Here is a 26,897-nt window from a genome sequence, read left to right as displayed (position 1 = left end):
GAAGTGGTGACAGGGACGGAAGGCCAGGCTTCCCCACACTCACTCATCTGTGAGAAAGAGCAAAAGCAAGTGAAAGCTGTTTGGGGTGGCTGTTCAACAGGGGCTCTGACTGGGACCCAGACCCACCACCTAGACACGACTGCCAGGACTCCTCAGCGCCCAGCAGGATCAGGGAGCTCAGCCACAGATCACCGTGAGTAGCTGTCTGCAGCTGTTTTCTTTGGGGCCTCTTCCTCATTTCGGAAAACTGTGTTCTGTGGGGCACCGGTGGCCTAGCGGTTAGTTAGCATATAGCTGCCTTCCAGAAAACCTGTGCCTTACTTCACCCCTTCCCTCCAGGGATCTAAGGAGCTGGGGGGGGAGGACTGCCTGGGGCCGGGAAATTGCTGCCGTATGAGGGGGACTCCTGAGGTTTTTGAGGACCAGTCACAGGAAGGCTCAGGGCTGGTGCCGTCCTCCCCTTTGGACAGGACCACCAAGGTCAGGACAGAAGGAGACGCTCACTGACACACAGAGAGCCTTAATGCATGCAGGGCTTGACTTAGTTAACCCTCACATCTGTCTGCAGTCAGGACTGTTATCCCTCCCCCCCCCCACAGATGGGGGGAAGTGACTTACCTAATGTCACATTCAGTGAGACACTGGCTTGAACTCAGACTCTCTGTTCCACAGTCACCCTTTCACCACCGGGGTGTCCTGCCTTACAAGGTCAGGCCTAATGAACAGACAGTGGGCCCAGAAAGAACCCCAATAGATCGGCTGGAAGAGGCCTTAGAGGTCATCTGGTGAGTACAGGGCCCCTCTGCTGGACGGGGGGGGTTGGGGGGGGGGCAAGGCTGAGGCTCAGGGAGCACAGCTTCCCCGTCTGGGACAGTTCCGCAGCATTAGAGCCACACTAGACTCAGGAGGCCAGGGGTCCGCTCCATGGCGGTTCCACTTAGCAGGACAGTCGTGTTTACGAGTGTGCCCTGGGCCAGCACCCAGGTGAATCTCAGCACTGGTAGGTAACCCCACGGCCTCAGGAAAATCGGTCCCCTTCCTTCCCATGCGGCTGCCTCTTCTGCGAATGTTGGGCCCGATGCCAGCACTCGTGGGCCTGTGGTGAGGGCGGGCTGGATGATGCTGACGCCAGGCGGGCACCTGGGTCAGCAAATGACTACAGTGGAAAGACTCTGATCTTCATCCATCGGCTCTTGCTATGGAGTAGAGATAAGGACGTCATGGCTGCAGGCTGTTTTTCTCTCCAATGGGTGGCAGGTAGATGCCTTGAGGACGCAAAGGCCAGGACTAGGGCAGAGGAAGGGCCGTGGAGGAATCCGGGGAGTCCCTGGGAGTCAGCACCCTAACGACTCTGGCCCTAGCATTAATTTCTACCAATGAAGCTGTCCTTTACCTTTGGGAGGGTTAAGACCATGTGGTTAAGGTGGGCAAAATGGGAGCACGGCCCAGCCGAGCAGAGCCCTCCAGTGTATCTCTTCTGTTCCCCCTCATCTCGGTGCACCTGTTAATCTTACTTACCCTGTGCTCTCAAACGTGCACAGAATGTTCTTTTATCCATTCTTATTAAGCATGTTCAGTAGGACTCCGAGCTCTCACCCTACTGAGCTGGTCAGCGATGGGGTCTCGGTGTGTAGCGAGTTTCTCTCACCTTCCAGCAACGCACATGGCGTCCTAGGGTCTCGTACAGAGCACAGAACGAGGGAGGCGCCCGGCCTTGGTGCCACCCTGGTTCCTCCTGTGATAGATGCCCATTGTCCAAAGGGGTTTGATTTCCCTGAAGTCCAGCCCTGTCCACTTCCCTGGCAGGCCTGGAGTCCGGATTCTTTGCCAGGATTTGAAACCACTGTGCTTTGGATTCAACTTCAGGGTGAGCCACCCAGTAACTTCCCCCAGAGGCCCCACCATCTCCCCAAGACAGCAGAGCCCAGGATGTCGACACTCAAGGGACCCGTGACCTCTGGTCCCTTCTTAGCCCGGGGCCATCTGTCCTGTGTCCTTGGCTTTGGGTCACAGATGTAGGCTCTTCTCCCCACCCTCCTGGGACACCCACTTAACAGCACCGCACTCAGATTTTCACAAAGGACAGGAAGAAGGGCTGTCTTCAGATAGCTTCTGCTTTCTACCCCAACAACCCCTGCAAAAAGGCCCTGAGCCAGGAGAAACCAAGGACACTCTTTGAAGGGAGACAGGCAGCCTGTGAGACAAGGCTCGCAGGCAATGGTGACTCATTCAAGGTTGACCTTGAATTCAAGGCCAAGGAAGAGCGTCAAGTCCAGCTCTCTGGGCTCCAAAGCCTGTGCTATCAATCGCTGAATGCTGTGGAAGACACAAGTCCCCCTCACCAATGAGTCAGATGGCCTTGGGGGAGTCACATCACCTTTCTTTTTTTTTTTTTTTAACTTTTTTTTTTTCAACGTTTATTTATTTTTGGGACAGAGAGAGACAGAGCATGAACAGGGGAGGAGCAGAGAGAGAGGGAGACACAGATTCGGAAACAGGCTCCAGGCTCTGAGCCATCTGCCCAGAGCCCGACACGGGGCTCGAACTCACGGACCGCGAGATCGTGACCTGGCTGAAGTCGGACGCTTAACCGACTGCGCCACCCAGGTGCCCCATACATCACCTTTCTAACCTACAGTTTCTCCAACTCCAAAAATGAAGCAAAGCCTACCAATCTGCCGCAAAGGGGAGCCCCTTTCTTTAAGTTAACATTTAGTGAGAGTTCACTACCTGCTGGAACTCTGCCAGCACGGCTGCCTCACCTTGTCCAGTGCTCACGACAGCCTGTGAGGGAGACACAGGCTCTCACCACCCACATCTGAGAGGTGAGAAACTAAAGCTCACTCAGGATTAAGACCTAGCCCAAGGTCACACAGCGGGTGGCACACGGCCAGGCCGGGACTCAAACCTGGGTCTGTCTGAAGCCAGAACCGGGTGCACTGTAGTGAGACCCAAAGAGAACAGGTGTGGAGAGTACCTTGCAAGCACTGAGGTGTCATGCAGGCTTGAAGAACCATCAGCCCTCTTCCAGCCGAGCTCGGAAAAGGAAATTGAAGACCATAATTCCCTCTTCCCTCCATCTCCTGGGGAAAGATAGGGTCCACAGAACATGGGGTGTATCCTGCCCCACCCCCATGCAGGGGAGACCCCCCAAATGCCAAGGAAAGAAAATGGCAGAGAAAGGCAGATCATCAATAGGGTAGATCAGAAGGGGAGGAGCCCCCCAGTGTCATTAAAGCCAAGCTTGGGGGAGGGTGCCTGGGTGGCTCCGTCGGTTAAGCGCCCAGCTTCGGCTCAGGTCAGGATCTGGCGGTTTGTGAGTTCGAGCCCCGTGTGGGGCTCTGTGCTGACAGCTCGGAGCCTGGAGCCTGCTTCGGATTCTGTGTCTCTCCATCTCTCGGCCCCTCCCCTGCTCATGCTCTGTGTCTCTCTGTCTCTCAATAATAAATAAACATTAAAAAAACATTTTTTTTAAAAGCCAAGCTTGGGAAGGAAGGCTGCTGAGGTCCCATCCAAATCAGAAGAATGTTGGGGAGACCTCCGGACAGAAATGGGTTGGGCTGAGTGTCCTATGGGCTTTGCTGCCTCCCTTCTCCTCCCCCCACCTGCTCCTACCCCTCCAGAGGAGGCCCCCAATCTTCTGCTCGCACAGTGAGTCAGAGGCAGCCCCTCCCACTACAGCTACCACCCCCCCTCCGCCCTCCTCTCCCTGGGGGGTTGGGGCCACCCCAAAGTTCCTCCGAGAACCACAGCTGCGTTCACGGTGTTGCCTCTGCTGGACAGTGAATCGTCCTCTGTGGGTCTCCGTGGATCTGCCTGGGTCCTGGGAAATCTGACGGAGCTGAGAGGAGGGGGTGGGAGCCTGCTGAGAACCGGGCGGGGGTGCAGGGTGTCTCACGGACCTTCTCGAAGACTTCACACGAGTCCTATCTTAATAATACCCACTTGGCAGATGAGGTCACCAAGGCCCAGTCAGAGCGGGCAAACGGTAGAGACCAGAGTCAAGCTCAGCTCTGTGTTTCCATTACTTTCCACGAGGTTTTCCCAACAAGGAGGAAGGTATTCCAGAAGGTTCACACACTAGAAGTTCATGGTGCTTGGTTCCATTTTTTTAAAAAATTAGCGAATAATTATTTTTGCTATTTAGAAGATTGTTTTTATTCAGACTGAGAGCTTCTTAAAATAAAAAGAATTAAAAGCAGAAGTCAGTGGTGATCAAATGAATGATAACCTAATGAATTCCCACCCAGGATGTTTCTTCTTTGGCGACTAGAGTGGCTTTAGCTGATATATATGGTTTTACACTGGTCTTATTCTTTTTTTTTTTTTAATTTTTTTTTCAACGTTTTTTATTTATTTTTGGGACAGAGAGAGACAGAGCATGAACAGGGGAGGGGCAGAGAGAGGGGGAGACACAGAATCGGAAACAGGCTCCAGGCTCCGAGCCATCAGCCCAGAGCCTGACGCGGGGCTCGAACTCACGGACCGCGAGATCGTGACCTGGCTGAAGTCGGACGCTTAACCGACTGCGCCACCCAGGCGCCCCACACTGGTCTTATTCTTAATTGTTTATTATTTAATTTACACCCTTATTGAACCAATGATCAAAGACAGGATGCAAAAGGAACTCTGATGTCAAAAACACAAGGAAATAAGAAGGAAAATAATACCTCCTCTGAAAATTTGCCTCAAGATTCATAAGTTGTGTTTATCTGATCAAGTTACTTACAAAGCGTTTCAGGGAAGTTCTTATGCTTCTCCACATTTCAAGATTGTTAAAAAGAGAAAATAACGTGTTCTTTCTTCTCCTGTGTTGGGCATAAAGGCGATCCACACTTGCCAGGCAAATGCAGAGAGAGGCTTGCAAATAGGGACCTCAGATTATTTTCTCTTGCCTGTGACAAACGTGAGATTCTTTTTAAAAAGGTACAAGCTAGGGGCACCTGGGTGGCTCAGTGGGTAAGTGTCCAGCTTCTGCTCAGGTCATGAGCTCATGGTTGTGGGTTCGAGTTCTGCGCCGGGCTCTGTGCTGACAGCTCAGAGCCAGGAGCCTGCTTCAGATTCTGTGTCTCCCTCGCTCTCTGCCCCTCACACTCTGTCTCTGTCTCCCTCAAAAATAAACATCAAAAAAGTAATAAAATTTTTAAAAATGACAAAAGAAAGCCATGAGGAATTAAAAAAACTTTTTAAAGTACAAATTGGCTTTTTAAGCATTGAATGCAAGAATTCAAACCCTCAGGGTACTTGGGTGGCTCAGTCGTTAAGCATCCAACTTCAACTCAGGTTATGACCCCCCTGTTCTTGAGTTGAAGCCCCGTGTCGGACCCTGTGCTAACAGCTCAGAGCCTGGAGCTCTGGATTCTGTGTGTGTGTGTGCTCTCTCTCTGCCCCTGTTTCCCCCCCTCCTCAAAAATAAATAAACATTAGAAAAATTAAAAAAAAAAAAAAGAATTCAAACCCTCCGGTCATGAAAGTGATTCCCATCCTGCAGCCTATTGTAATGTCCATTTGGTCCCAATATTAACATTCCCTCAAAATGTGTTCACTAACCAGGCATTTTCTTCTGTTGTGACTGCACAGCAGAAAGGAGCATACGTGCCCCTTGGAAGGTGGGGAGAAGTCAAAAGTTATCTTCACACATCACGCATATAATTTAAAGGGTTTAAAATAAATCTTAGGGAAAATTCTGAAATGATACACGTATTGAAAATAGTACATTTAACTTAAAATCGCTTCCTTTTTCACAAGCCATACACAATTACAAAATGGCTCAAATAATTCCTATTGGGGTTTCTAACATAATATATTACAGTGAAACAGCTCCCAAGTCGGAAGAGATTGGAGATATTCTAGTCTGACGCCCTCACTCTGTTTTATTTTACTCTTTCAGTTTTGGCCATGACCCTTAGATAACCTGGCACACAGACAGACGACCTTAATTGAGGGTAGAGTAAGGTACTGAGCTATGCGTCTGCTACATGCCCCCTGCCCCATACACTCCTCACAACAGCCCTGAGTACTTTCATTATCCCCATTTTACAGATGAGGACACTGAGGCTCAGGGAGGTGAGGCAATCTGCCCAAGACACAACGGACCTAATGAGAGGCAGAATCCGAACTCACAACCGTGACTTGGGGCGGCCTCTTAAACCTCTGTCTGTAGGGGCGCCTGGGTGGCTCAGTGGGTTAAGCGTCTGACTCTTGATGTCGGCTCAGGTCATGATCTCACCGTTTGTGAGATCGAGGCCCATGTTGGGCTCTGTGCTGACAGCACAGAGCTTGCTTGTAAATTTCTTATTCTCAGTTGATCCTTATCTGTTGACCACCTCTCCTTCCGGAAGCAGGAGATGGAACTCCAGGCCTCCTTGCGAGCTGGTGTACCGAGGGAATCAGTGTGCTGGATCCAGCTGTCCCCGCGGCCCTCTAGCCACTTTGTCACCCCAGATGTTAGGGGCCCAAAGTCTTATGAATCAGCCCCTCTGCGGATGCCAGTTTCCTCGATTATGAAATGGGAATGCTACCAGTCCCCTCGTTGGCTTGTCGTGCAGAATATATGAATTACTGCGCAAAGGGCATAGAATGGTCTGGCACACAGTATACAGTAAGCGCTCATTCAGTGTTACTTTCCATTATTGTCGTGATCACCACTGTGTTCCATGGCTCTGTCGCCCCACCGCTCCCACCTCCGTTTGGAGAACTGGTCTGAATTGCAACCCCCACGGTGCAACTAGAAACAACCAGAATCAGGGGCGCCTGGGTGGCTCAGTCGGTTGAGCGTCCGACTTCGGCTCAGGTCACGATCTCACGGTTCGTGAGTTCGAGCCCCGCGTCGGGCTCTGGGCTGATGGCTCAGAGCCTGGAGCCTGCTTCTGACTCTGTGTCTCCCTCTCTCTCTGCCCCTCCCCCATTCATGCTCTGTCTCTGTCTCAAAAATAAATAAACATTAAAAAAAAAAAAAGAAACAACCAGAATCAAGGTTAGGGCAGGGACCACACCCTTTGGGATCTGGGCAAGCCAGGGAGAAGTAGAAGAACCTGGGGAAGCTGCAGGTGATTCAGAATATCCACCACTTAATTAGCCCTTGCCTACTCTCTGCTGTATAGAGAAGCCACCACGAAGAGTCCCCATCATCACACCTCTCTGCCCCCTGGTTGTAAGGCCTTGTTTGCCCTACAGGGAGCACTTCATGGTCAGAAGGGGTCAGCCGCCATACACACACACACACACACACACACACTTCCCAATGACCAATGACCAAACTTCGCCCTCAGGGTCAGGGAGATCCATGCACTGTTATCAGTCATGCAGAATTTAACGTGACTGAGTTTCCAAAATTTTCCGTAGCAGGTTTTCTTTGAAAGAGAGGTATAGGCCTTTTTTAAATCCCTGTTACAGAGATAAAGGTAAAAGGCAGGGAATCAGAGTAACGGGCCCTGAATCACAGGGGGGCTCCCTGCTAGGGCAAAACTAAGACACCTGTCATCAGACACCCCATCCTGAGACCCTGAACCCTGGGATCTGGTAAAGCAGGAAACAGGGGACCTTATGCTACTTCCAGAATTTCAAGAAGCGCCCCCGCCCCCTCCTCAGAAAGGACAGAGGTCCTCAGGAGAAAGCTGCAGGGACCCACTGAGCAACTGGGAGGAGAGGTCCCATGATTACGGGCCAAGCCTGGGTTTGAATTGGGCTCTGCCCTTTCGTATGACCTCAGGCAAGTCACTTCGTGTCTGTCTGCAAAAGGGAACCGATGATAACAGTACCGTCCTTCCCTGATTATTGTGCAGATTAACTGAGTTCACACGCGAAGCCAAGCTTGGCGCACAGGAAGCTGTTAGCATTTAGGTTCGATCCCCCAAGACCCCACCCTCTCCTGCACCTTTCAGCAGGGCAGGGGAATCTCCTAAAGGCTTGTCCTAAGTGCTCTTGTCGAAGATCCTTTGAGAATCACTTCTGAAACGTCAAGCCCGGCATGTTCTTCCTGCTGATACACATTCCATCAGCCCCTTTCCCCCCCCATACATTTTTTAAAAATGTTTTTATTTATTTTTGAGAGAAAGAGAGATAGAGTGTGAATGGAGGAGGGGCAGAGAGAGAGGGAGACACAGAATCCGAAGCAGGCTCCAAGCTCTGAGCTGTCAGCACAGAGGGGCTCAAAGAGGAAAGGATGAAAAGGAAAGGGAAGAGATTGTCGCCCCGAGTGCGTCCCTCCCGCGGACAGGGTCCGCCACGCGCGTAGCCACCCAAGCCGGAGTTCTGACTCTGCCACCTGCAAGTCGTGTGACCTGGGGCGGATCCATCCAGCTGGGCCCCAGCACCATCATCTTAAAATAGGGAAAATAAGACAATCCACCCACAAGTGCGGTTCGCAGGATAAAGGAAACGATGCAGGTAAAAAGCCTCTTGGAGAGCCTGCCACAAAGGAAGTAGTAAAGGGTGGTGACAAATTCATTTTCCTCACATACTTTAACCACAATGACCTATGACAATAGGCTGAATGCAGAAGCAGAGATGAGAATCCGGCTGCCAGATAATTAAGAGACTTCCTTTCGCCCAAAACTATTTTCATTAAAAATAGGCTATTTCTGGGGTGCCTGGGTGGCTCCGTCGGTTAAGCGTCCGACTTCGGCTCAGGTCATGAGCTCACGGTTCGTGAGTTCGAGCCCCGGGTCGGCCTCTGTGCTGACAGCTCGGAGCCTGGAGCCTGCTTCGGATTCTGTGTCTCCCTCTCTCTCTGACCCTCCCCTGTTCATGCTCTGTCTCTCTCTGTCTCAAAAATAAACGTTAAAAAAATTAAAAAAAAAATAGGCTATTTCTAGGGGCACCTGGGTGGCTCAGTCAGTTGAGCGTCCAACTTTGGCAGAGATCATGACCTCGTAGTTTGTGGGTTCGAGCCCCACATCTGGCTCGCTGCTATCAGCCTGTCAGCGCAGAGCCTGCTTCAGATCCCCTGTCCCCCGCCTCTTAGGTCCCCTCCCCTGCTTATGCTCTCCCCCAAATAAATAAATATTTTTAAAAAATAGGTTATTGCAGGGCGCCTGGGTGGCTCAGTCGGTTGAGCGTCCGACTTCAGCTCAGGTCACGATCTCACGGTCCGTGAGTTCGAGCCCCGCGTCGGGCTCTGGGCTGATGGCCCAGAGCCTGGAGCCTCCTTCCGATTCTGTGTCTCCCTCTCTCTCTGCTCCTCCCCCGTTCATGCTCTGTCTCTCTCTGTCCCAAAAATAAATAAACATTAAAAAATTAAAAAAAAATAGGTTATTGCTATTAACATGTAATATAGTTTCACTAAACACATTTTTTAAGTTGCCAGGTTTATTCTCTAATACAGTAAAGAGTGAGAGATGTAACCTACATCAATGAAAGCCCTCTAGGGTCTGGTGATTTTTTAAGATAGTAAAGGGGTGCAGAGAGCCCAGAGTTTGAGATCTGCTGCTCCAGGCTTTCCTAAGCTGACTTTCTCATGCCCAGCTCTTCTGCAAGTGAACAACAACCCCCCTGCCCCATGTGGTTAACTGCACAACTTCAAGTTGGAAAGAAGGACCCTTTGAGATGTCATCGAAAACCCCTTCCTGGTACAGATGGGCACGCTGAGAAGAAGACTGTTTTGCCTGAGGTTACCCGGCCATCGTTTCCACCCCAAGCTGGAACCAGAAGCCTGTCTCCTTGGCCCAGGGCTCTTGTCCCAGTTGCAGGCTGGCGGGTGCTGACTGCTTTACCCCAGCCTGGTTAATAATCCATTAGGCTCCCGGCACATCCTCAGCTTCCGGTTCACTCAATTCCTAACATCCTGAATGGAAACAGAATCTTCTCCCTCTGCTCCCCTAACACTGTCCCACTCTCCATCCTGCCTCTCAACTGCTCTGTTCTCCTAGACCCCCCTCCACCAGCCCAAGGGCAAAACAGAAATGACATTGTCACTCGGTGTCACTTAGCAAAGAATTTGGGGAAGTGAGGAGAAAGCTGTAATATGTACACATATTGTGTGTGTGTGTGTGTATATATATAGTCTCTACTATATATATATATATATATATATTATAGATAGATAGATAGATAGAATCTGCCATCCACGGAGGGCTTACTGTGTGCCAGGCACTGTGTTAAGCATGATGCTATCTCAATTAATTCTCGTGCTTCACCACCACCGGTGAAGTATGTACTATTTGTTATTCCCATTTTATGGATGAGGAAACAGAGGAAAAGAAGTGAATGAAGTGACATTTTTAGTGTCTATTTTTGAGAAAGACAGCGTGAGGGGGGAGGGGCAGAGACTGGGAGTGGGTTGGGGGGGACAAAGAATCCGAAGCGAGCTCTGCCTTGACAGCTCAAACCCATGAACCGGGAGATCATGACCTAAGCCAAAGTCGGACGCTGAACCGACTGAGCCACCCGAGCACCCCCAGAAGTGACTTTATCTGAGGGCACAAAGCTAACACTTGGCTGTGCCAGTTCTGGAAGTCGGGTCTGTCTGACTCCAAAGCCCCAAGAGCCTGACTGGCAAATCCTTGGGGGTGAGGAGGTCAGGACTCCATCCGGTTGGCGGGGATAAGACTAAAATCTAGATCAGCTAATGTAAGCAAGGGAGGCATTGCTGAGTGAAATTGGTCCAAAAAGGAAAAAGCCAGAAAGAGAAACGATGCAATTTGCCCCTGGGGCTAAAGGACAAAGATCACCTATTTGCTGTGGTTAGGGCCCCTCGCCCCCGGGCAAGGTCATGCATTGGATCCTGTCCCTTTACCAACCTGACTTTGTCGGAGCACTGGGGCTCAAGTCCTAGCTTTGCCTGGCACTTGCTGTGAACTTGGGGTAAGTGACTTGCCCTCTCTGCACCCATTTGCTCAAGACATGCTACCTGCTTCAGATACGATCGTGAGCCCTCCCCACTGTGCAAACTGTCAAATATGATATGGATGTGGGCACCATTGGTTCATTCTCTGAAAGGGAAGTTGCTGGAACATAAGGTAGTTGAAAAAAGGAAGAAAAGATCTGAAAAGACTCAACCACCCTGTCCTGTGGGAAGATTTCAGATCAGTCAGTTAATTACCAAGAATTAAGGAACAGAAACCAACAGGACGGGACCCTGCGTCTTCAGAGGAATGAACACGTGCCCGGTGCCCCCAGCACGTTTCTTACATCCATCCCTGGACCCCGCTTTCCTCATCTGGAAAATGTGGAAAATAATTACACCAGCCTTGCACAGGGTTGTTTTGAGGTTTCAGTGAGATAATGTGTGGAGGGCGCTAGTACAATGCCAAGCCCTCGTCATCATTATCCTTCGATCTTCTTCTCAGATGGCAGCACTGGGGACAGGGAGGGAAAGTGACTTCTCCATAGCACCAACTGGTGCCAGAGCCAGGCTCAAACCCTGAGCATCTGCGGCTTAGCGTGAGACCCTTTTCTTTCCACCACATCACACACCAACACGCTATAGTCCATTCAGGCCCCCACGCGACTGCTTGTTTTAAATCGTTACTTAATCTGCACATCAAGAATGCAGGTAGTGGGGCGCCTGGGTGGCACAGTCGGTTAAGCGTCCGACTTCAGCCAGGTCACGATCTCGCGGTCCGGGAGTTCGAGCCCCGCGTCTGGCTCTGGACTGATGATGGCTCAGAGCCTGGAGCCTGTTTCCGAATCTGTGTCTCCCTCTTTCTCTGCCCCTCCCCCGTTCATGCTCTGTCTCTCTCTGTCCCAAAAATAAATAAACGTTGAAAAAAAAAATTTTAAAAAAAGAAAGAAAAAAAGAAAAAAAAAGAATGCAGGTAGTAATAGTTTCCCCAGTCACAGATGAAGAAACTGAGGCTCGGAGAGTCTGAGTAACTCGCCCTCAGGTCACACAGCCCAATGGCAGAGCTGGGATTTGAAGCCGGCAATGTTTCATTCCAAAGCTTTGCCCTTTAACCTTTGCTACCGTGGAAAGAGGTCTCAGACACTGTTTAGCTTAATTCCTCCCAGGAGGGAGGCTGGAGACGATACAGAAAGACGAGGAAGGAAGGTCCAGGGAGAACAAGTATCCAGACAGCAGGTAGTGATCCCACAGGCCCCTGGTGGGAGCGATGAACAGCGAGTGGACAGCAGACAGGACGGAAACTTCCAGCCCCACAGGGCAGACTCATGGGGAGTGAGATTTTTTTGCCAACCGTTAGATGTTTGAGAAAGGCCTTCATGGTGATCCTTGGCGCCAATTCTATAAATTAAAAATCCTTCCCTTAAAGAACTAGAGGAGGTCTATCTTATGAATTAGGGCAGTGGAAATAAAAGCAAAGCATTAGAAACCACTAAAAGAGAGAAGAAATGAATCAGGAACCAACCTTGAACGAACCAGGACTGCAGGCTTGCATCGTGTTTAGCTCTGAACCTCCTGGCAGCGGAGGGAAAAGCAAATACAAAGTCTCTCTGAAGAAGCCTGCTTTTTTCCCAATAGGACATTTGTTCGTTCATTCATTCAACGTGTTGATTTTAAAATATTTAAGTGCCTACTTTATGCCAGGCCTTGTGCTCAAGTGCTGGAAATCCCAGGAAAAGTGTATGAAAGAAATCAGTTTGAGGCGCCTGGGTGGCTCAGTCAGTTAAGCGTCGGACTCCTGATTTGAGCTCAGGCCATGATCCCAGGGTTGGGGGACCCAGTCCGGCTTCAGGCTCTGCGCTGAGTATGCAGCCTGCTTGGGATTCTTTCTATCTCTTCCTCTGTCCCTCTCCCCTCTTGCTCGTTCTCTCTCTCCCTCTCAAATAAAAAAAAAAAATTTTAATTAAAAAAAATAGAAGAAATCGGTCTGCGCAGCCCTTTGTATCCCTTCCCTAGGACAATTTCCATATTTTGCCTCACATCCATAAGCTTCTCCTAGGGCTTATATCACTGGAGAGATTTCTTTTTAATTTTTTTTAATGTTTATTTATTTTTGAGAGAGAGAGACAGAGCACAAGCAGGGGAGGGGAAGAGAGAGAGCAAGACACAGAATCCGAAGCAGGCTCCAGGCTCTGAGCTGTCAACACAGAGCCCGATGCAGGGCTCGAACTCACAGATCGTGAGATCATGACCTGAGCCAAAGTCAGATGCTTAACCCACTGAGCCACCCAGGCGTCCACATCACTGGAGAGATTTTTAAGTTCCTTCACTCACAATCTGTCCCACCTCCTCTGGGATGACTACCGTAGTGGTCTATTTACAAGGTCAAAAAGAGCCTGGACAGTTGCCAACCTTTTAGTTCACTTTCTGCCTTATACCTGCTGTTTGTGGTTCCCATCTCTTTCTAGAAGGCTGGTTCCCTGGATAAAGGGCACTAGGGTGAGGCTCAGGATGAGGGGGAATTGGGGCCGATGGGCACTGTCTGTCATGGCTTGGGAACAGGGGGTGGTGGCTCAGGGCCACCTAATTGTCTTGCTTACCTGGGCTGAGTTCCACCTCCATGAGGGCTGCTGAGCCTAGCTCAGAACCCCTCATTACAAGAACTTCGTTTCGTTGTAAGGGGAACTAGAATACAAAGATGTCTTCCCTCCCTGACCCCCAGATTCAACTCTCAAAACTAGAAGCTCACAATCCAGGAAGCAAGAGGAGACAAATATTACTGATACAAATAACAGAAGGTAGATGGTGATCCATACAGCAGGACTCAATGAGTTTCAACCACCTGGAAGGGTTACAGGAAACCAGAGAATGCTTCCTGGAGAAGGAGGCCTTGATACAGGACCTGAAAAAAATAGATAAGATTTGGGTAAAGGACAATAGCCTACAGCCCCAAATCCCAGAGAACTTCCTTGCAACTTGCAGCCAAGGGCTATCAAGCACAGAAGGGAAGTAGGAGAAGAAATGTGGAAGGAAGGCCCCGTGACTCCCTTCCTACAGCTGGACATAGCGCCAAGAGCCCAGACTGCAGGCCAAGAAGGTCATGTGGGTCAAGCAGGGTTTTAAAAATGTGATGGTTTGGCCTTCATGGTGATAAAGTGTCAGCTAAGAATGACAGAGATCTTTCTATTTGCCTCAGCTCTCAGAGGAAGGTCAGACAAGCCTTGAGCACAGAATCCTGTAAGAATTCTAACTCAACTGAGTTCTTTCCTGCCTTTTATTGGACACGTACTGTCAGCCAGGCACAGCACCATGAATTTAGGAAACTTCGGTTACTTAATCGGTACAGCAATGCCCTGTGGGTGGTATTTCTCACCGGTTCACAGCGGGATGAAACAGAGGGGAGGTAACTTGCCCAGTGTCACACAGCCCACGAAATGGAGTGCTGGGTTCGAATCCAAGGAGGTCTGGGATTCAACGTGGTGAATTTCCAGGAGGAGACCTAAGAAATCACCCACTCTACCCACCTGCTTTAAAGATGCAAAAAGAAAGACCCAGAAAGGAGAAGGGAGCTGCCCAATGACGATCAGTAGCAGAACAGGGACTAGAACCCAGGCCTCCGCACTCCCAGTCAGAGAGAAAAATGACCGCTCTTGACCTCCAATCTCAGCTTTTCACTTGCAGGTGTAGTAGCCACATTCAAAGGGTCCCTGGTGCCCTCAGGCTTTAACGTGGGGGCAGCTGTTACCCTGGGGCCCATTCTTTCACTTCACACTTTCAGTTCAGGTAGGAAAACCCCCCAGGGGCACCCACCCACCACCACCGCCCCCCCACATCCCCCTGCCTGAAGGTTCCCTTCCCAGACACTCAGCATGAGGGCTCTAGGACTGCAGGCCCTGCCAACCCACCACAGCATGGACATGCTGTCTGAGAAGAGTGTCAGGCAGTTTGAGGACTTCGACATGTTTCTTAGGTGGGGTTAGCACTTGCCTGGTTCTTTTTTTTTTTTTTTTTTTTTTTTTAAAGAGAGAGCGAGGTGGGGAGAGGGGCAGAGGGAGAGAGGGAGAGGGAGAATCTCAAGCAGGCTCCACGCTCAGCACAGAGCCCCACGCAGGGCTCGATCCCATGACCCTGGAATCCTGACCTGAGCCAAAATCGAGAGTCAGAGGCTCAACCAACGGAGCCACCCAGGTGTCCCTGGTTGGTTCTCTTTTTTAAAAAAAATTTTTTTAACGTTTATTCATTTTTGAGAGACAGAGAGAGACAGAGTATGAGCGGGGAAGGGGCAGAGAGAGAGGGAGACACAGAATCCGAAGGAGGCTCCAGGCTCCGAACTGTCGGCACAGAGCCCGACGCGAGGCTCGAACTCATGAACCGCGAGATCATGCCCTGAGCCAAAGCAGGCCACTTAACCAACTGAGCCACCCAGGAGCCCCAAGGTTGGTTCCCTTTTCATCCTGCATTTGTACAGAGTCGGCCACAAAATGGTTTTGTATGATTTGGTGCTTCTTACTATTGGGAACTTCATTGACACAGTGATATATATATATATATATATATATATATATATATATATATATATATATATATATGGGGGCGCCTGGGTGGCTCAGTCGGTTGAGCGTCCGACTTTGGCTCAGGTCATGATCTCACAGTTCGTGGGTTCGAGCCCCGCGTCGGGCTCTCTGCCGACAGCTCGGAGCCTGGAGCCTGCTCCGGATTCTGTGTCTCCCTCTCTCTCTGCCCCTCCCCTGCTCCTGCTGTCTCTCTCTGTCTCTCAAAAATAAATAAATGCAAAAAAAAAAAAAATTAAAAAAAATATGAACGCTTTCCCCTAAAAAATGTACAGACATAAAGTCTTACACACACTTTGAAAAGATGGCTACCCCCATCACAGCTCACTGGCTTCAACAGCCATGGTGGAGGTCATCAACCAATTGGTCTTTCCAAGGAGAATGGGACAGGTATTGTCACTGCCGTTTCATAAATGAGAAAAGGGGATGGGGGGCGCCTGGGAGACTCAGTCGGTGGAGCGGCCGACTCTTGATGACAGCTCAGGTCATGGTCTCACGGGCTCGTGGGCTCGAGCTCTGCACTGACATCTCAGAGCCTGCTTGGGATTCTCTCTCTTCCTCTCTCTCTCTGCCCCTTCCCCTGCCCTCTGTCTCGCTCGCTCTCTCTCAAAATAAGTAAGTAAACATTCAAGAAAATAAGTCACTGAGAAAGGGGCTCAGAAAGTCGAAGGGACTTGCCCGGAGTCACATGATGAGACAAGGCAGAGGTGGAACGGTTCCACCTCTGTCGCGCAGCCCACGCTGGGTCTCTCCCCGTGCCGGGCATTCAGACCAGTCCTCGCCCTGGAAGCAGGCCCGTCCGGGAGCCAGATGCCCTGACTCCAGAAGGTATTTCTATCCGCCCACAGGGAAACCAGACAGGGAGCTGGGTTTCCTGTTGCTTTGTGCATCCTGTTGCCGTCGGATGTTGTCTTGTCAGGCCCTCCCTCCAAGGGCCTGCGTTTCCTGACCTTGCCCAATTTGGACACCACCACAGGTCAGTGGCCACGCCAGACCTGGGGGCAGCACAGAATGCCGGCGGCCACCTCTCTGGCGTCTCTCTTCTAGGCTGGACGCTGCGTGGGGTAAGCCATGCTCTGGTGGGAAGGGGACCGTTTTCCCAGGGAAATTCAGGGAGAGGGGAGTTTGGCTGGGGCCGCAGGGTGCAGGGAGGAAGCTTCCAGAAGTGACAGGGTGGGGACGTGGGAACCGAGAAAGGTTTGCACCGTCTGTCACTCATTCATGACCAGGGCTGAGAACTCGGCCGGCACCATTTCCTGTCTCAGCTCAGATGTGACTTTAGCGACATTCAGCAAACTGTACGTCTCAGGGAAACACTTCTGTCGGTAGGGTCACCTCTGTGCCTACAAAACAAGAGTCTTGTCTTGTGATTTGGGGGGATGTGAAGTCTAGTTTCAGGTCTGCTGCTCTTTTGCTGGGCGACCTCAGGGATTGTATCCCCACCCTTGGACTGTTTTCTTAACGTTAAAATGATGGATCTGGATTAGACGAGAGGTTTCCGACGTTCCTCGGGTTGCCTTGAAGAGAGGCTACCAGTGACGTGAGCTCAGATTTTACCTGACTTACGAATAGGGGTTCCACCAATTGTAAAAATTATTCTGCTGTCTTACAATTTTTGAAACCCTAGCGGCGCCTGGGTGGCTCAGTCAGATGAGCGTCTGAGTTCGGCTCAGGTCATGATCTCAGAGTTCACGAGTTCAAGTCCCGTGTCCGGCTCTGTGCTGACAGCTCAGAGCCCGAAACTGTTTCAGATTCTGTGTCTCCCTCTCTCTCTGCTTTCTTCATCTCGCGCTCTGTCTCTCTCTCAAAAATAAATAAAAATTAAAAAAAAAATTTTTTAACCTGGATTATAATAAGGGTTAACATTTATCAAGCTCTTGTGATGTGCCAAGCATGTTATTATTTTTTTTAAGTTTATTTATTTATTTTGGAGAGAGAGAGACGTGGGAAGGGCGGAGAGAGAGGGAGAGAGAGAGAATCCCAAGCAGGCTCTGCACCATCGGCACAGAGCCCGATGCAGGGCTCGAACTCATGAACTGTGAGATCATGACCTGAGCGGAAACCAAGAGTCCGACGCTCAACTGACTGAGCCACCCAGGCACCCCCTGGCATGTTATTCTTAAGAACCTCATGGAGTAGGTGAGTTATCCCCATTGGAAGATGCTCATCATCATCAGCAGCAGCAGCAGCACTTTCAGATAGTATATTAATGTACTTAAAGCCTCACAAAACCCATTTACAGATGAGAAGTGGGAAGACTGAGGCATTCGGTATCTTCAACAAGGCCACCCTGCTGGAATTTTAACCTACAGGATGTGCTCCCCTCCCCCTCACATTCTTACTTGGGGTCCACTCCACTTGAGGCAAATGGGGTTCATTCATTAGGGAGTTTTTGAGCACCTACTGTGTAGATGGCAGGCGTTGCGCAAGGCACTAAAAGACCCAGAAATAACGAAAGCCCAGTCCCTGACCTTGCCAAGCTGTGGGACCTCCGCCAAGTGGTTTAACATCTCTGAGCCCACTTTACCTATGCAAGAACAATAACCCTAATCTTTATATTGTCAAGTTGTATGAAGTAGATGGTGGCAAATTACTTTGTAGAATTTCAGTCCCGTACAAATGTTGGTTAGTGCGGTTATTCCTCCGGTGGGAGAAAAGCCTAGTGCAGAACTGGTTACAACATAAGCAGAGTAAGACTGGGAGCTTCCAGACTGATGGGGGATCGAGGAAGCCTTCACTGGGCGAAAGATGAGTCCAGAAGGAAGGAAAAGAAGGAAGGTGAGCCAGAAAAAGGAACCCTGGGGCGGAGGTGTGGGCAGAGGTGCAAGAAAGCAGAGCTATCTGGGAACCAGTGGGGCATCTGGTGGAGCAGCTGAGCCGGATAGGACTGCCAGCCGTGGCTGCTGGGCGCTGTGCCCTGCCCTGCCTGGCCGTCCACACGCAGCACAGCATGCTGGCGTGGGCCAGCGCCATCCCGCGAAGGCTTCATGTGAGCCACATATCATTTAAAAAATAAGTAAGGGGGCGCCTGGATGGCTCAGTGGGTGGAGCATCCAACTTTGGCTCATGGTCTCACAGCTCGTGAGTTCGAGCCCCGCCTCGGGCTCTGTGCTGACAGCTCAGAGCCTGGAACCTGCTTCGGGTTCTGTGTTTCCCCCTCTCTCTGCCCCTCCCCTGCTTGCTCTCTCCCTCTCTCTCTCTCTCTCTCAAAAACAAACATTATTTTTTTTTTAAATAAGTAAATAAATAAATAAATAGAAACAGGAGAGTTAAGTAAACAACCTTGTTGCTGTCTCCTCGGTCACACGTGTCGGTGTCCCTCAGGAGCATATTCCCGGGAGAGAAACTGGTGCATTCAAGGGCAGGGGCACATCAACTTTGCCAGATTTTGCCAAACTGCTCTCCACAGTGGTTGTGCCAGCTTATACCCCCGTCGCAGTGCTGAAAATTCTTTTTGGTCTGCGCCTTCTCCAACGCTCAGTATCATCAGGTTTAATGTTTTTTTAAGTTTATTTATTTATTTTGAGAGAGAGAGAGAGTGATAGACAGAGAGAGCATGCAAGTGGGGGAAGGGCAGAGAGAGAAAGAGAGAGAGAGAGAGAGAGAGAGAGAGAGAGAGAGAGAATCCCAAGCTGGCTCCACACTGTCAGTGCAGAGCAAGTTTCAGGGCTCGATCTCACGAACTGCAGTCATGACCTGAGCCACCCAGGCGCCCCTCTCAGGTTTAAGGTTTTACCAACCTGATTGGAGCGAAACTTACATTTCTGTGGACGTTATCGAGGTTAAACATCTTTTCAAAGGATCATTGACCAAAAACAATAGCAACAACGTCAACAACAAAGGATCATTGACCATTTCTCTTTCACACCATTATTTTTCTCTCCTTTTTTCTTCAGAAATCTTTCCTGAAGGGGCACCTGGGTGGCTCAGGCAAGGTTAAGTGTCTGACTTCGGCTCAGGTCACGATCTCACGGTTCGTGAGTTTGCGCCCCATATAGGGCTCTGTGCTGTCAGCACGGCGCTCACTTGGGATCTTCCTCCCCCTTCTTTCTCTGCCCCTTCCCCACTTGTGCTCTCTCTCTCTCTCAAAAATAAAAAAATAAAATAAACATTAAAAAAAAAATCTTTCCTGAGGGTTGCCTATTTTATCACCTTTTCAAAAAACTAGCCTCAGTCTTTTCCAGTCTCCATTAGTTTCCTATGTAATTAATTTCTTCTCTTCTGATTTCTGTCTTCTGCCTTCTTTGTATTTATGCTGTTGTCCCTTTTCTAATTTTGTGATGGCTAGCACATGTTTTTCCCTTTTCCACTATGAGCATGTGGGGCTATAGATTTCCTTTTCGGTGCTGCTCAGATGCATCCCACGAATTTTAATGTTACAATTCTAAGTATTTTCGGACTCCCTTTATGATTTCTTGACCCAAGAATTATTCAGAAGTGGGTTTTTTTTAATAATTTTTTTAATGTTTATTTATTTTTGAGACAGAGAGAGACAGAGCATGAACGGGGGAGGGTCAGAGAGAGAGAGGGAGACACAGAATCTGAAACAGGCTCCAGGCTCTGAGCCGTCAGCCCAGAGCCCGACGCGGGGCTTGAACTCACGAACCGCGAGATCGTGACCTGAGCCGAAGTCGGACGCTCAACCGACTGAGCCACCCAGGCGCCCCTTCAGAAGTGTTTTTGAAGCTTCGTACTATGAAGTTTGTTAGTTATATTTTTTTAAGTTCTTAATAAATTGCACTATGGTCAGAGAACATGGTTTGTATGTTACAGATTATTTTAAATTTGTTAAAATTTACTTTTCACCTAAGACTTATCCAGTTTTGGTAAATTGCTTGAAAACAGTGTGTATTCTCTAATTCTTGGGTGCTGAGTTTCATATATGACTATTTTTTTAATTTTATTTTTAAGTAATCTCTACACCCAACGTGGGGCTTGAACTCACAACCCTGAGATCAAGAGTCGCATGTACTACCAACTGAGACAGCCAGGTGCCCATCTATATTAACTATTGGATCAAGGTTGTTCACTGAATGTTCGAATATTGTACATTCTATTAATTAGTATGTTGTCAACTTAATCTATCAATTTCTGAGAAAGGAATGCTAAAGTCAGTCATTATTCAATTTCACTTCACTTCAAGTCCACAATATTTATTGAGTACCTATTAGGTACCAGATACTATTCTAAGACCTTATATGAGTGAACAAAATAACTCCTTGACCTCATGGAGCTTAAATTCTAGTGGAACAACAGACAATAAACAATAAAACATAATACATAGATAAGTTATGTAGGGTAAAGTGTATGTTAGAAAGTGATAAGTGATATGGGAAAAAATAAAACATAGAGCAGAGGGAGGGGGACCAGAAGAGCAGGAGGTTGGTGTGAGTTACAGTATTAAATAGAGTGGTAAGAAAGATGTCATTGAAAAGGTAAAACTCAAGCCAAGACTTGAAGAAGGTGAGCGACTAAGTCAAGCATATATCTAGGGAAAGTGTGCTCAGATAGAGGGAACAGCCAGTGCAAATGTCCTGTGGCAGGAGGTTAGACACCTCAGGCATCCAGTGTGGCTAAAGCTGGTTGACCAAGGAAAGCATGATATTAGAGATACTAGGGCCAGAACACATAAAGCCCTTTAGGCCATTGTAAGTACTTTGGCTTTTACACCAAATGGAATGGGTCCTATACAAAATTTCAGACAATGAGTAGCACCCTCTGACATATTTTAAAAGGATCACTCCAGAAGCCCAGTTAGTAAACTATCAAAGTCAACCAGGTAGGAGATGATGCTTGATTTTTAAAATCCTGAAGTAGATAAATGCCTTTACTCACTTCCTAAATAAAGCTTCCACTCTTTCTCTTTCTTGGCTTGTGTTACTGTCATTCACAATTTTGCTTCCATTTTTTTCTTTATGCCCTCCAAACTGATCATCAGCATTCTTATTAGTGTTGTATACAAACTGTTGTTTTTATTTACACATACATTTAGCAATTTATTTGTTCACAGTTCCTTCTTGCCTTCCTATTCTTTCCTCTATGAAAAATTTCTTTCTGGTGATGGCACATCGTTTAAATGTTCTTTCAGTAAAGGTCTGTTACTAGATACGTCTACTTCTATTTATTTATTTTGAGTTGTACTTTAGTTACCTCCCTCCCACCTCTTTCTTCTGGCGTCTATTGTTGCTTTTGGAAAATCAGCTTTTAAATTTAATTATGATTCATTTGCAGGTAGTGTGTCCTTTCCCTCTGATTGCTTTTAATTTTTTCTCTGTCTTTGGTGTTCGGAAGTTTAATTATGATATATGTGAACGTCGAATTAGTTTGTTTTTAAAAGTATGCTGGGGGGGTGCAGGGGAACCTGGGTGGCTCAGTCAGTTAAGCATCCAATTTCTGCTCAGGTGATGACCTCATGGTTTGTGAGTTTGAGCTTAGGGCTCAGTGCTGACAGTGCAGAGCCTGCCTGGGGTTCTCTCTCTCCCTCTCTCTGCCCCTCCCCCACCTGCATGCACGCGCAAAGTCTCTCTCTCTCTCAACATAAATAAATAAACGTTAAAAAGATACTTATAAAATAAAATAAATAAAATAAAATTCTGCTCAGAGTTCACTGTGATTTCTGAATCTGAGGAGAATTCTGGACGATTCTCCACCATCCGCCTCCCTCTTTGGCCTCCCCAATGCCTACCCTCAATTCTATTTTTCCCTTCTGAAACTCCAATTAGATATATTATAGGACTTTTCATTCAATCCTTCATGCCTCTTAACCTCTCTTTTATCTGTCCCATCTCTTTGTCTCTTTGTGCTACGTTTCAAGAAATCTCTTCAGCTCTACCTTCGGGTTCAGTGCTTTCCAACGAATCTGTTCTGTTTTTTTTGTTTGTTTGTTTGTTTTAATTTTTTTAATGTTTTTTATTTATTTTTGAGACAGAGAGAGACAGAGCATGAACGGGGGAGGGGCAGAGAGAGAGGGAGACACAGAATCGGAAGCAGGCTCCAGGCTCTGAGCCATCAGCCCAGAGCCCGACGCGGGGCTCGAACTCACGGACCGCGAGATCGTGACCTGAGCCGAAGTCGGACGCTTAACCGACTGCGCCACCCAGGCGCCCCTGTTCTGTTTTTTTAACCTGCCTTTAAGAGTTTCTTTTTTCAAAGACTTTATTTTTCAGTTCCAGAAATTCTACTTGATTCGTTTTTAAATCTGCCTAGACAGTCTCCCATTATGTACCCATGTTTTTGAGCCCTTATTGTTTAATTATATTAAACATATTCCCAAGAATGACACAAAGTCCTGGGAAGTCTCATTCCACTGTCTGACATTTCTGTTAACTCTTGTCCATAGATTCTTAAGTATTTTGTAATTTTGCATTGTGAGCTCAAACACCATGGGCTTCTCCATGTGGGAATCTTGGATCACCTGGCTAGAAAGTGTATCTCTCTAGAGAAATTTCCAGTCTGCTTTCTAATAATATCTAATGATGTCCCCTATAATATTTGGGAGCCCTGGTTCGGTTTTCCTCAATATTTAGAATACTTATACTAAAAAATGATTCATTATCTGACATTCAGGTTTATCTGGATTCCTATATTTTATCTGGCAACCCTACTGGCGTGAGGCCAAAGACTCATCTTTGTTGTTAAAGCTTCAGCATCTTACTTACCGAAACCGACAAACAAAACAAAACCGAACAAAAGGCCGATGGAAAAAATCCCCTCCCGCCTTATCACTCTGGATTCCATTTTTTTCTTGGTTTTGATTTCCTCTCAGTTTTTTGACGCTTGGAGATTTCTTTTACTTTCAAAGGGAAGTCTCAGGATTGGTCTTTTTGAAAACAAAAGACCCAAAACCTTGCAGGCCCCTTGTGCTTCTTGAATTCCCACATACCTCTCCTAAAGCAAAGCAACCAGTACAGACCTAGTGACCCAGTGGGATGGAGCCAGGGCAAAATACAGGGGAACAAAACACAATTTTTTTTCAAAAGTTGAAAGGTCTAAATCGCTATGGCAACGCAAGACCCATCCACACAGGTAAAGGGTGTGGCTAGAGCCGGTGATTGTGTGAAGCCGTTATTGCGCTAATTGAAAAAAGACTCATTTCTTCCCCTCACTGTACTACAGCAAAGGCTTCTTGGCAAGCCCGGCAGGAGCCAAGGGACCCACCTCATGGAGAGACGCTGGGTGATGGAGGCGGCCAATGGCTGCAAGGACGGCTTGGATTTCAACCCCATGAAAGAGTACATGGTCCTGAACGCTTCCCAGAGGATCGCTATCGCGGTGCTGTGCACCTCCCTGGCCCTGCTAAGCGCCCTGGAGAACCTGGCCGTGCTCTACCTGATCCTGTCCTCCCACCGGCTCCGCAGGAAGCCTTCGTATCTGTTCATTAGCAGCTTGGCTGTGGCTGACTTCCTGGCCAGCGTGATCTTTGCTTGCAACTTTGTCAATTTCCACGTCTTCCACGGCGTGGACTCTCAGGCTGTCTTCCTGCTGAAGATTGGCAGCGTGACCATTACCTTCACAGCCTCTGTAGGCAGCCTACTGCTGACCGCCATTGACCGCTACCTCTGTCTGTGCTACCCACCCACATACAAAGCCCTACTCACCCGTGGGAGGGCGCTGGCAACCCTGGGCATCATGTGGGTCCTCTCAGCATTTGTCTCCTACCTGCCCCTTATGGGATGGACCTGCTGTCCCAGTCCCTGCTCTGAGCTTTTCCCCCTGATTCCCAATAACTATCTGCTGGGCTGGCTCCTGTTCATTGCCTTCCTCTTCTTTGGCATCATCTACACTTACGGGCACGTCCTCTGGAAGGCCCATCAGCATGTAGCCAGCTTGGCTGAACACCAGGACAGGCAGGTGCCAGGAATGGCACGGATGAGGCTGGATGTGAGGTTGGCCAAGACCCTGGGGGTGGTGCTGGCTGTGCTTTTCATCTGCTGGTTCCCGGTGCTGGCGCTCATGGTCTACAGCCTGACCGCCACCCTAAGTGACCAGGTCAAGAAGGTCTTCGCCTTCTGCTCCTTGCTCTGCCTTGTCAACTCCATGGTCAACCCCATTATCTATGCCCTGAGGAGTGGGGAGATCCGCTCCTCTGCCCACCGCTGCCTGGCCCACTGGAGGAAGCATCTGAGGAGACGTGGGCTTGAAGGAAGCAAAGAAGTCCCGAGGTCCTCAGTTACTGAGACAGAGGCTGATGTGAAAATCACCCCGTGGCCAGATTCCAGAGGACTCTACTGCTCTGATTGCTGATGAGGCCTCTCACAGTTCAACAAGCTGAGCCAATCATTTCACTCCCTGGAGGAGAGAGAGCCACCTTGACCCTATTGTCTTACTTGAGCCAGCCCCAGGGGCCTGGACACTTACCCCTTTTCACTGATGACTGATGGCACCCACCCTTGGCAGGTAGCCTGGCCACGCCTATTTGCACACAGACTGTTGGAGAGCTAGGCCCTGTGAGGAGTGGCAACGTGGGCAAGAGGCCTGGGCAGGCTCAGTGCTCGTCAGATTAGGAGAACCTCCCCAACAAGATGGCTTAGTGCTTGCGTCCTCCAGAGACCGCAGAGACCGCAGCCAGATGGAGCCTTCAGGCTCAGCAACAAGGGACTTGGAGGACATCTGGGAAGAAGAATGGATTCTTTTCCTGGGATCTCAAAGTATCGGATGCGATGGCTGGCCAACCCTGTCCTTGCTTAATTGTCAGGGCCTCCTTGGCTCTAAGGCTATGAAAGACCCCACTTTCTGGTCATCCTTTCCTACTGAGGATGAAAAACTTTGATATGATGAGGCTCAAGGGGGTCGATCCACCTCTTTCGTAGGTAATTGACAAGCCTCCAGCTCAGGGAATCTTGCCATTAGTGCAATGGCCCCACTTGACATCCTGAGAATCTCCACTCACAGCCACTGTGACCTAGGTCCCGGGGATACAGGGGAGGCTGACACTGTGCAAGACACAGAATTTTCAGAGCATCTTCTTGATCCCGTGAAGTCCTATTTGATGGTTTGGTTCCCCTGGAAGCAAGCAGTGCCCCAATCTAATACAGCTCTGAGAAAAAGAAAGACATTCACTAGGATTTCATAAACTCCCAAATTGTTCTCCGCTGTCCCTCAATTCAGCCCCTTTGTCTCTTCCACACCCCTACAGCAAAAAATAAACAGAGCAAGTGAGAGGAGGGGGAAATTCCCTTCCTATGTGCCAGGCATGGGACTGACATCCCACAGTCTGTTATCGCCAGCAAGAACACAGCCCCGTGCTTCCGAACATTCCAGGACACCCATATTTTACGTATCAGGGAAGCTGTGTTCCTACCAAAGAAGCTTAAAACAGGCAAGAGAAATTGTTGTTGGTGGGGAAGATTACAGAGGCATTCTAATGCAGTTATGTGGGACCACAGAGAGAGTAAAAGGCAAGATATTGTTCAAACATGTCTTCATTTAATGTTTACAAGGCAAGGTGTCCACTATTCATTCATTCATTCATTCATTCATTCATGCACCCATCTCACAAATACGTGCCAGGCTTCATGCTAGGTCCCGTGTGCAGCCATAAATGAGACTCTGCCCCCACCTAAAAGGACTTACATTTTACATTCTGGTGGGAAAGACAGCCACTAACGAAGATAATTACTGGTGGTACAATGAAGGAACTCATTAGTCAAGGGAAAGGGACTAACTGAGACAACTTTAGGTTGGTCAGAAATGTCAGCTCGTTTTTATTGAGGCTTTACTATGTGCCACACACCAGGATGAGTGCTTCCAAATGAGGTATTTCATTTAGTCCTCATAATAGCCTGACCACGAGGGTCTGAAGATCCTTGTTTTATGGATAAGGAACTATCGAAGAGGCAAAATCACTTGCCTGAGGTCACATTGCCAATATGTACCCCAAACTGGGGTTTCCAACCCTTTCCCACTAACCTTTTGGCTTAGTTCAGCCAAATTCTGTCAATGAGGAATAATACTCGATTTCTGTAACATCAGATTGTTGCTCTCTTAACTCACCATTATTTCTCACTGCACTTCATTGTATGTCCTGTGTTAATTTCCGGTAACAGTTTTCCACAAACTGAGTGGCTTAAAACAACAGAAATTCATTATTTCACAGTTCCGGAAGCTACAGTCCAAAAATCAAGGCATCAGCAGGGCCATGTTCCTTCCAGAGGTTCAAGGACAGTATCCTTCCTGGCTTCTTCCCACTCCTGGGAGTTCCTGATGTTCTTTGGCTTGTGGCAACAGAACTCCAGTCTCTGCCTCCGTCTTCATATGGCCCTCCCCTCCCCACCTCTCCCGGCATCTTCTTTTAAGGACACCAATCATTGAATTAAAGGCACATCCTAATCCAGTATGACTTCATTATAATTTAACAAATGACATCTACAAAGGCTATTTTCAAACAAGGAAACATTCACTGGTTCCGAGTGTACATGAAATTTGGGGGTGACCATTATTCATTTCAGTACAACCCCCAAAGACAAATCCTACCCCTCTGTTACAGCCCAGATCATGGACTGTGTTAAATGGCAGTCACTGGCTAGTCTCCCCCCATGAGATGAGCT

At 48.7% G+C, this 26,897-nt stretch overlaps 1 protein-coding gene across 3 annotated transcripts; it reads left to right on the top strand.

Annotated features, from left to right (window-relative positions):
* CNR2 (cannabinoid receptor 2) lies at positions 1–26,683 on the top strand. 3 transcript variants are annotated; one of them, XM_045035285.1, is made up of 4 exons: positions 1–193; positions 673–785; positions 16,328–16,415; positions 23,467–26,683. In XM_045035285.1, exon 4 carries the CDS (start codon positions 23,512–23,514, stop codon positions 24,592–24,594), a length of 1,083 nt encoding a protein of 360 aa, XP_044891220.1. In that variant the 5' UTR covers positions 1–193; positions 673–785; positions 16,328–16,415; positions 23,467–23,511; the 3' UTR covers positions 24,595–26,683. The 3 variants fall into 3 exon arrangements, with proteins under 3 accessions (XP_044891220.1, XP_044891219.1, XP_019691945.1); XM_045035284.1 differs by having other exon boundaries at positions 16,200–16,415; XM_019836386.3 differs by lacking the exon at positions 16,328–16,415.
* Positions 26,684–26,897: the final 214 nt, after the last annotated feature.

The sequence above is a fragment of the Felis catus genome, chromosome C1, assembly GCF_018350175.1.
Source record: "Felis catus isolate Fca126 chromosome C1, F.catus_Fca126_mat1.0, whole genome shotgun sequence".
Taxonomy (NCBI): domain Eukaryota; kingdom Metazoa; phylum Chordata; class Mammalia; order Carnivora; family Felidae; genus Felis; species Felis catus.
Note: the sequence above shows the minus strand (reverse complement) of the source record. Positions and strands in the feature narration are given on the sequence as shown.

Bases quoted from the DNA above. Each gene is read 5' to 3' on its own strand.
- CNR2 (XM_019836386.3), top strand. From the start codon at position 23,512: ATGGAGAGACGCTGGGTGATGGAGGCGGCCAATGGCTGCAAGGACGGC.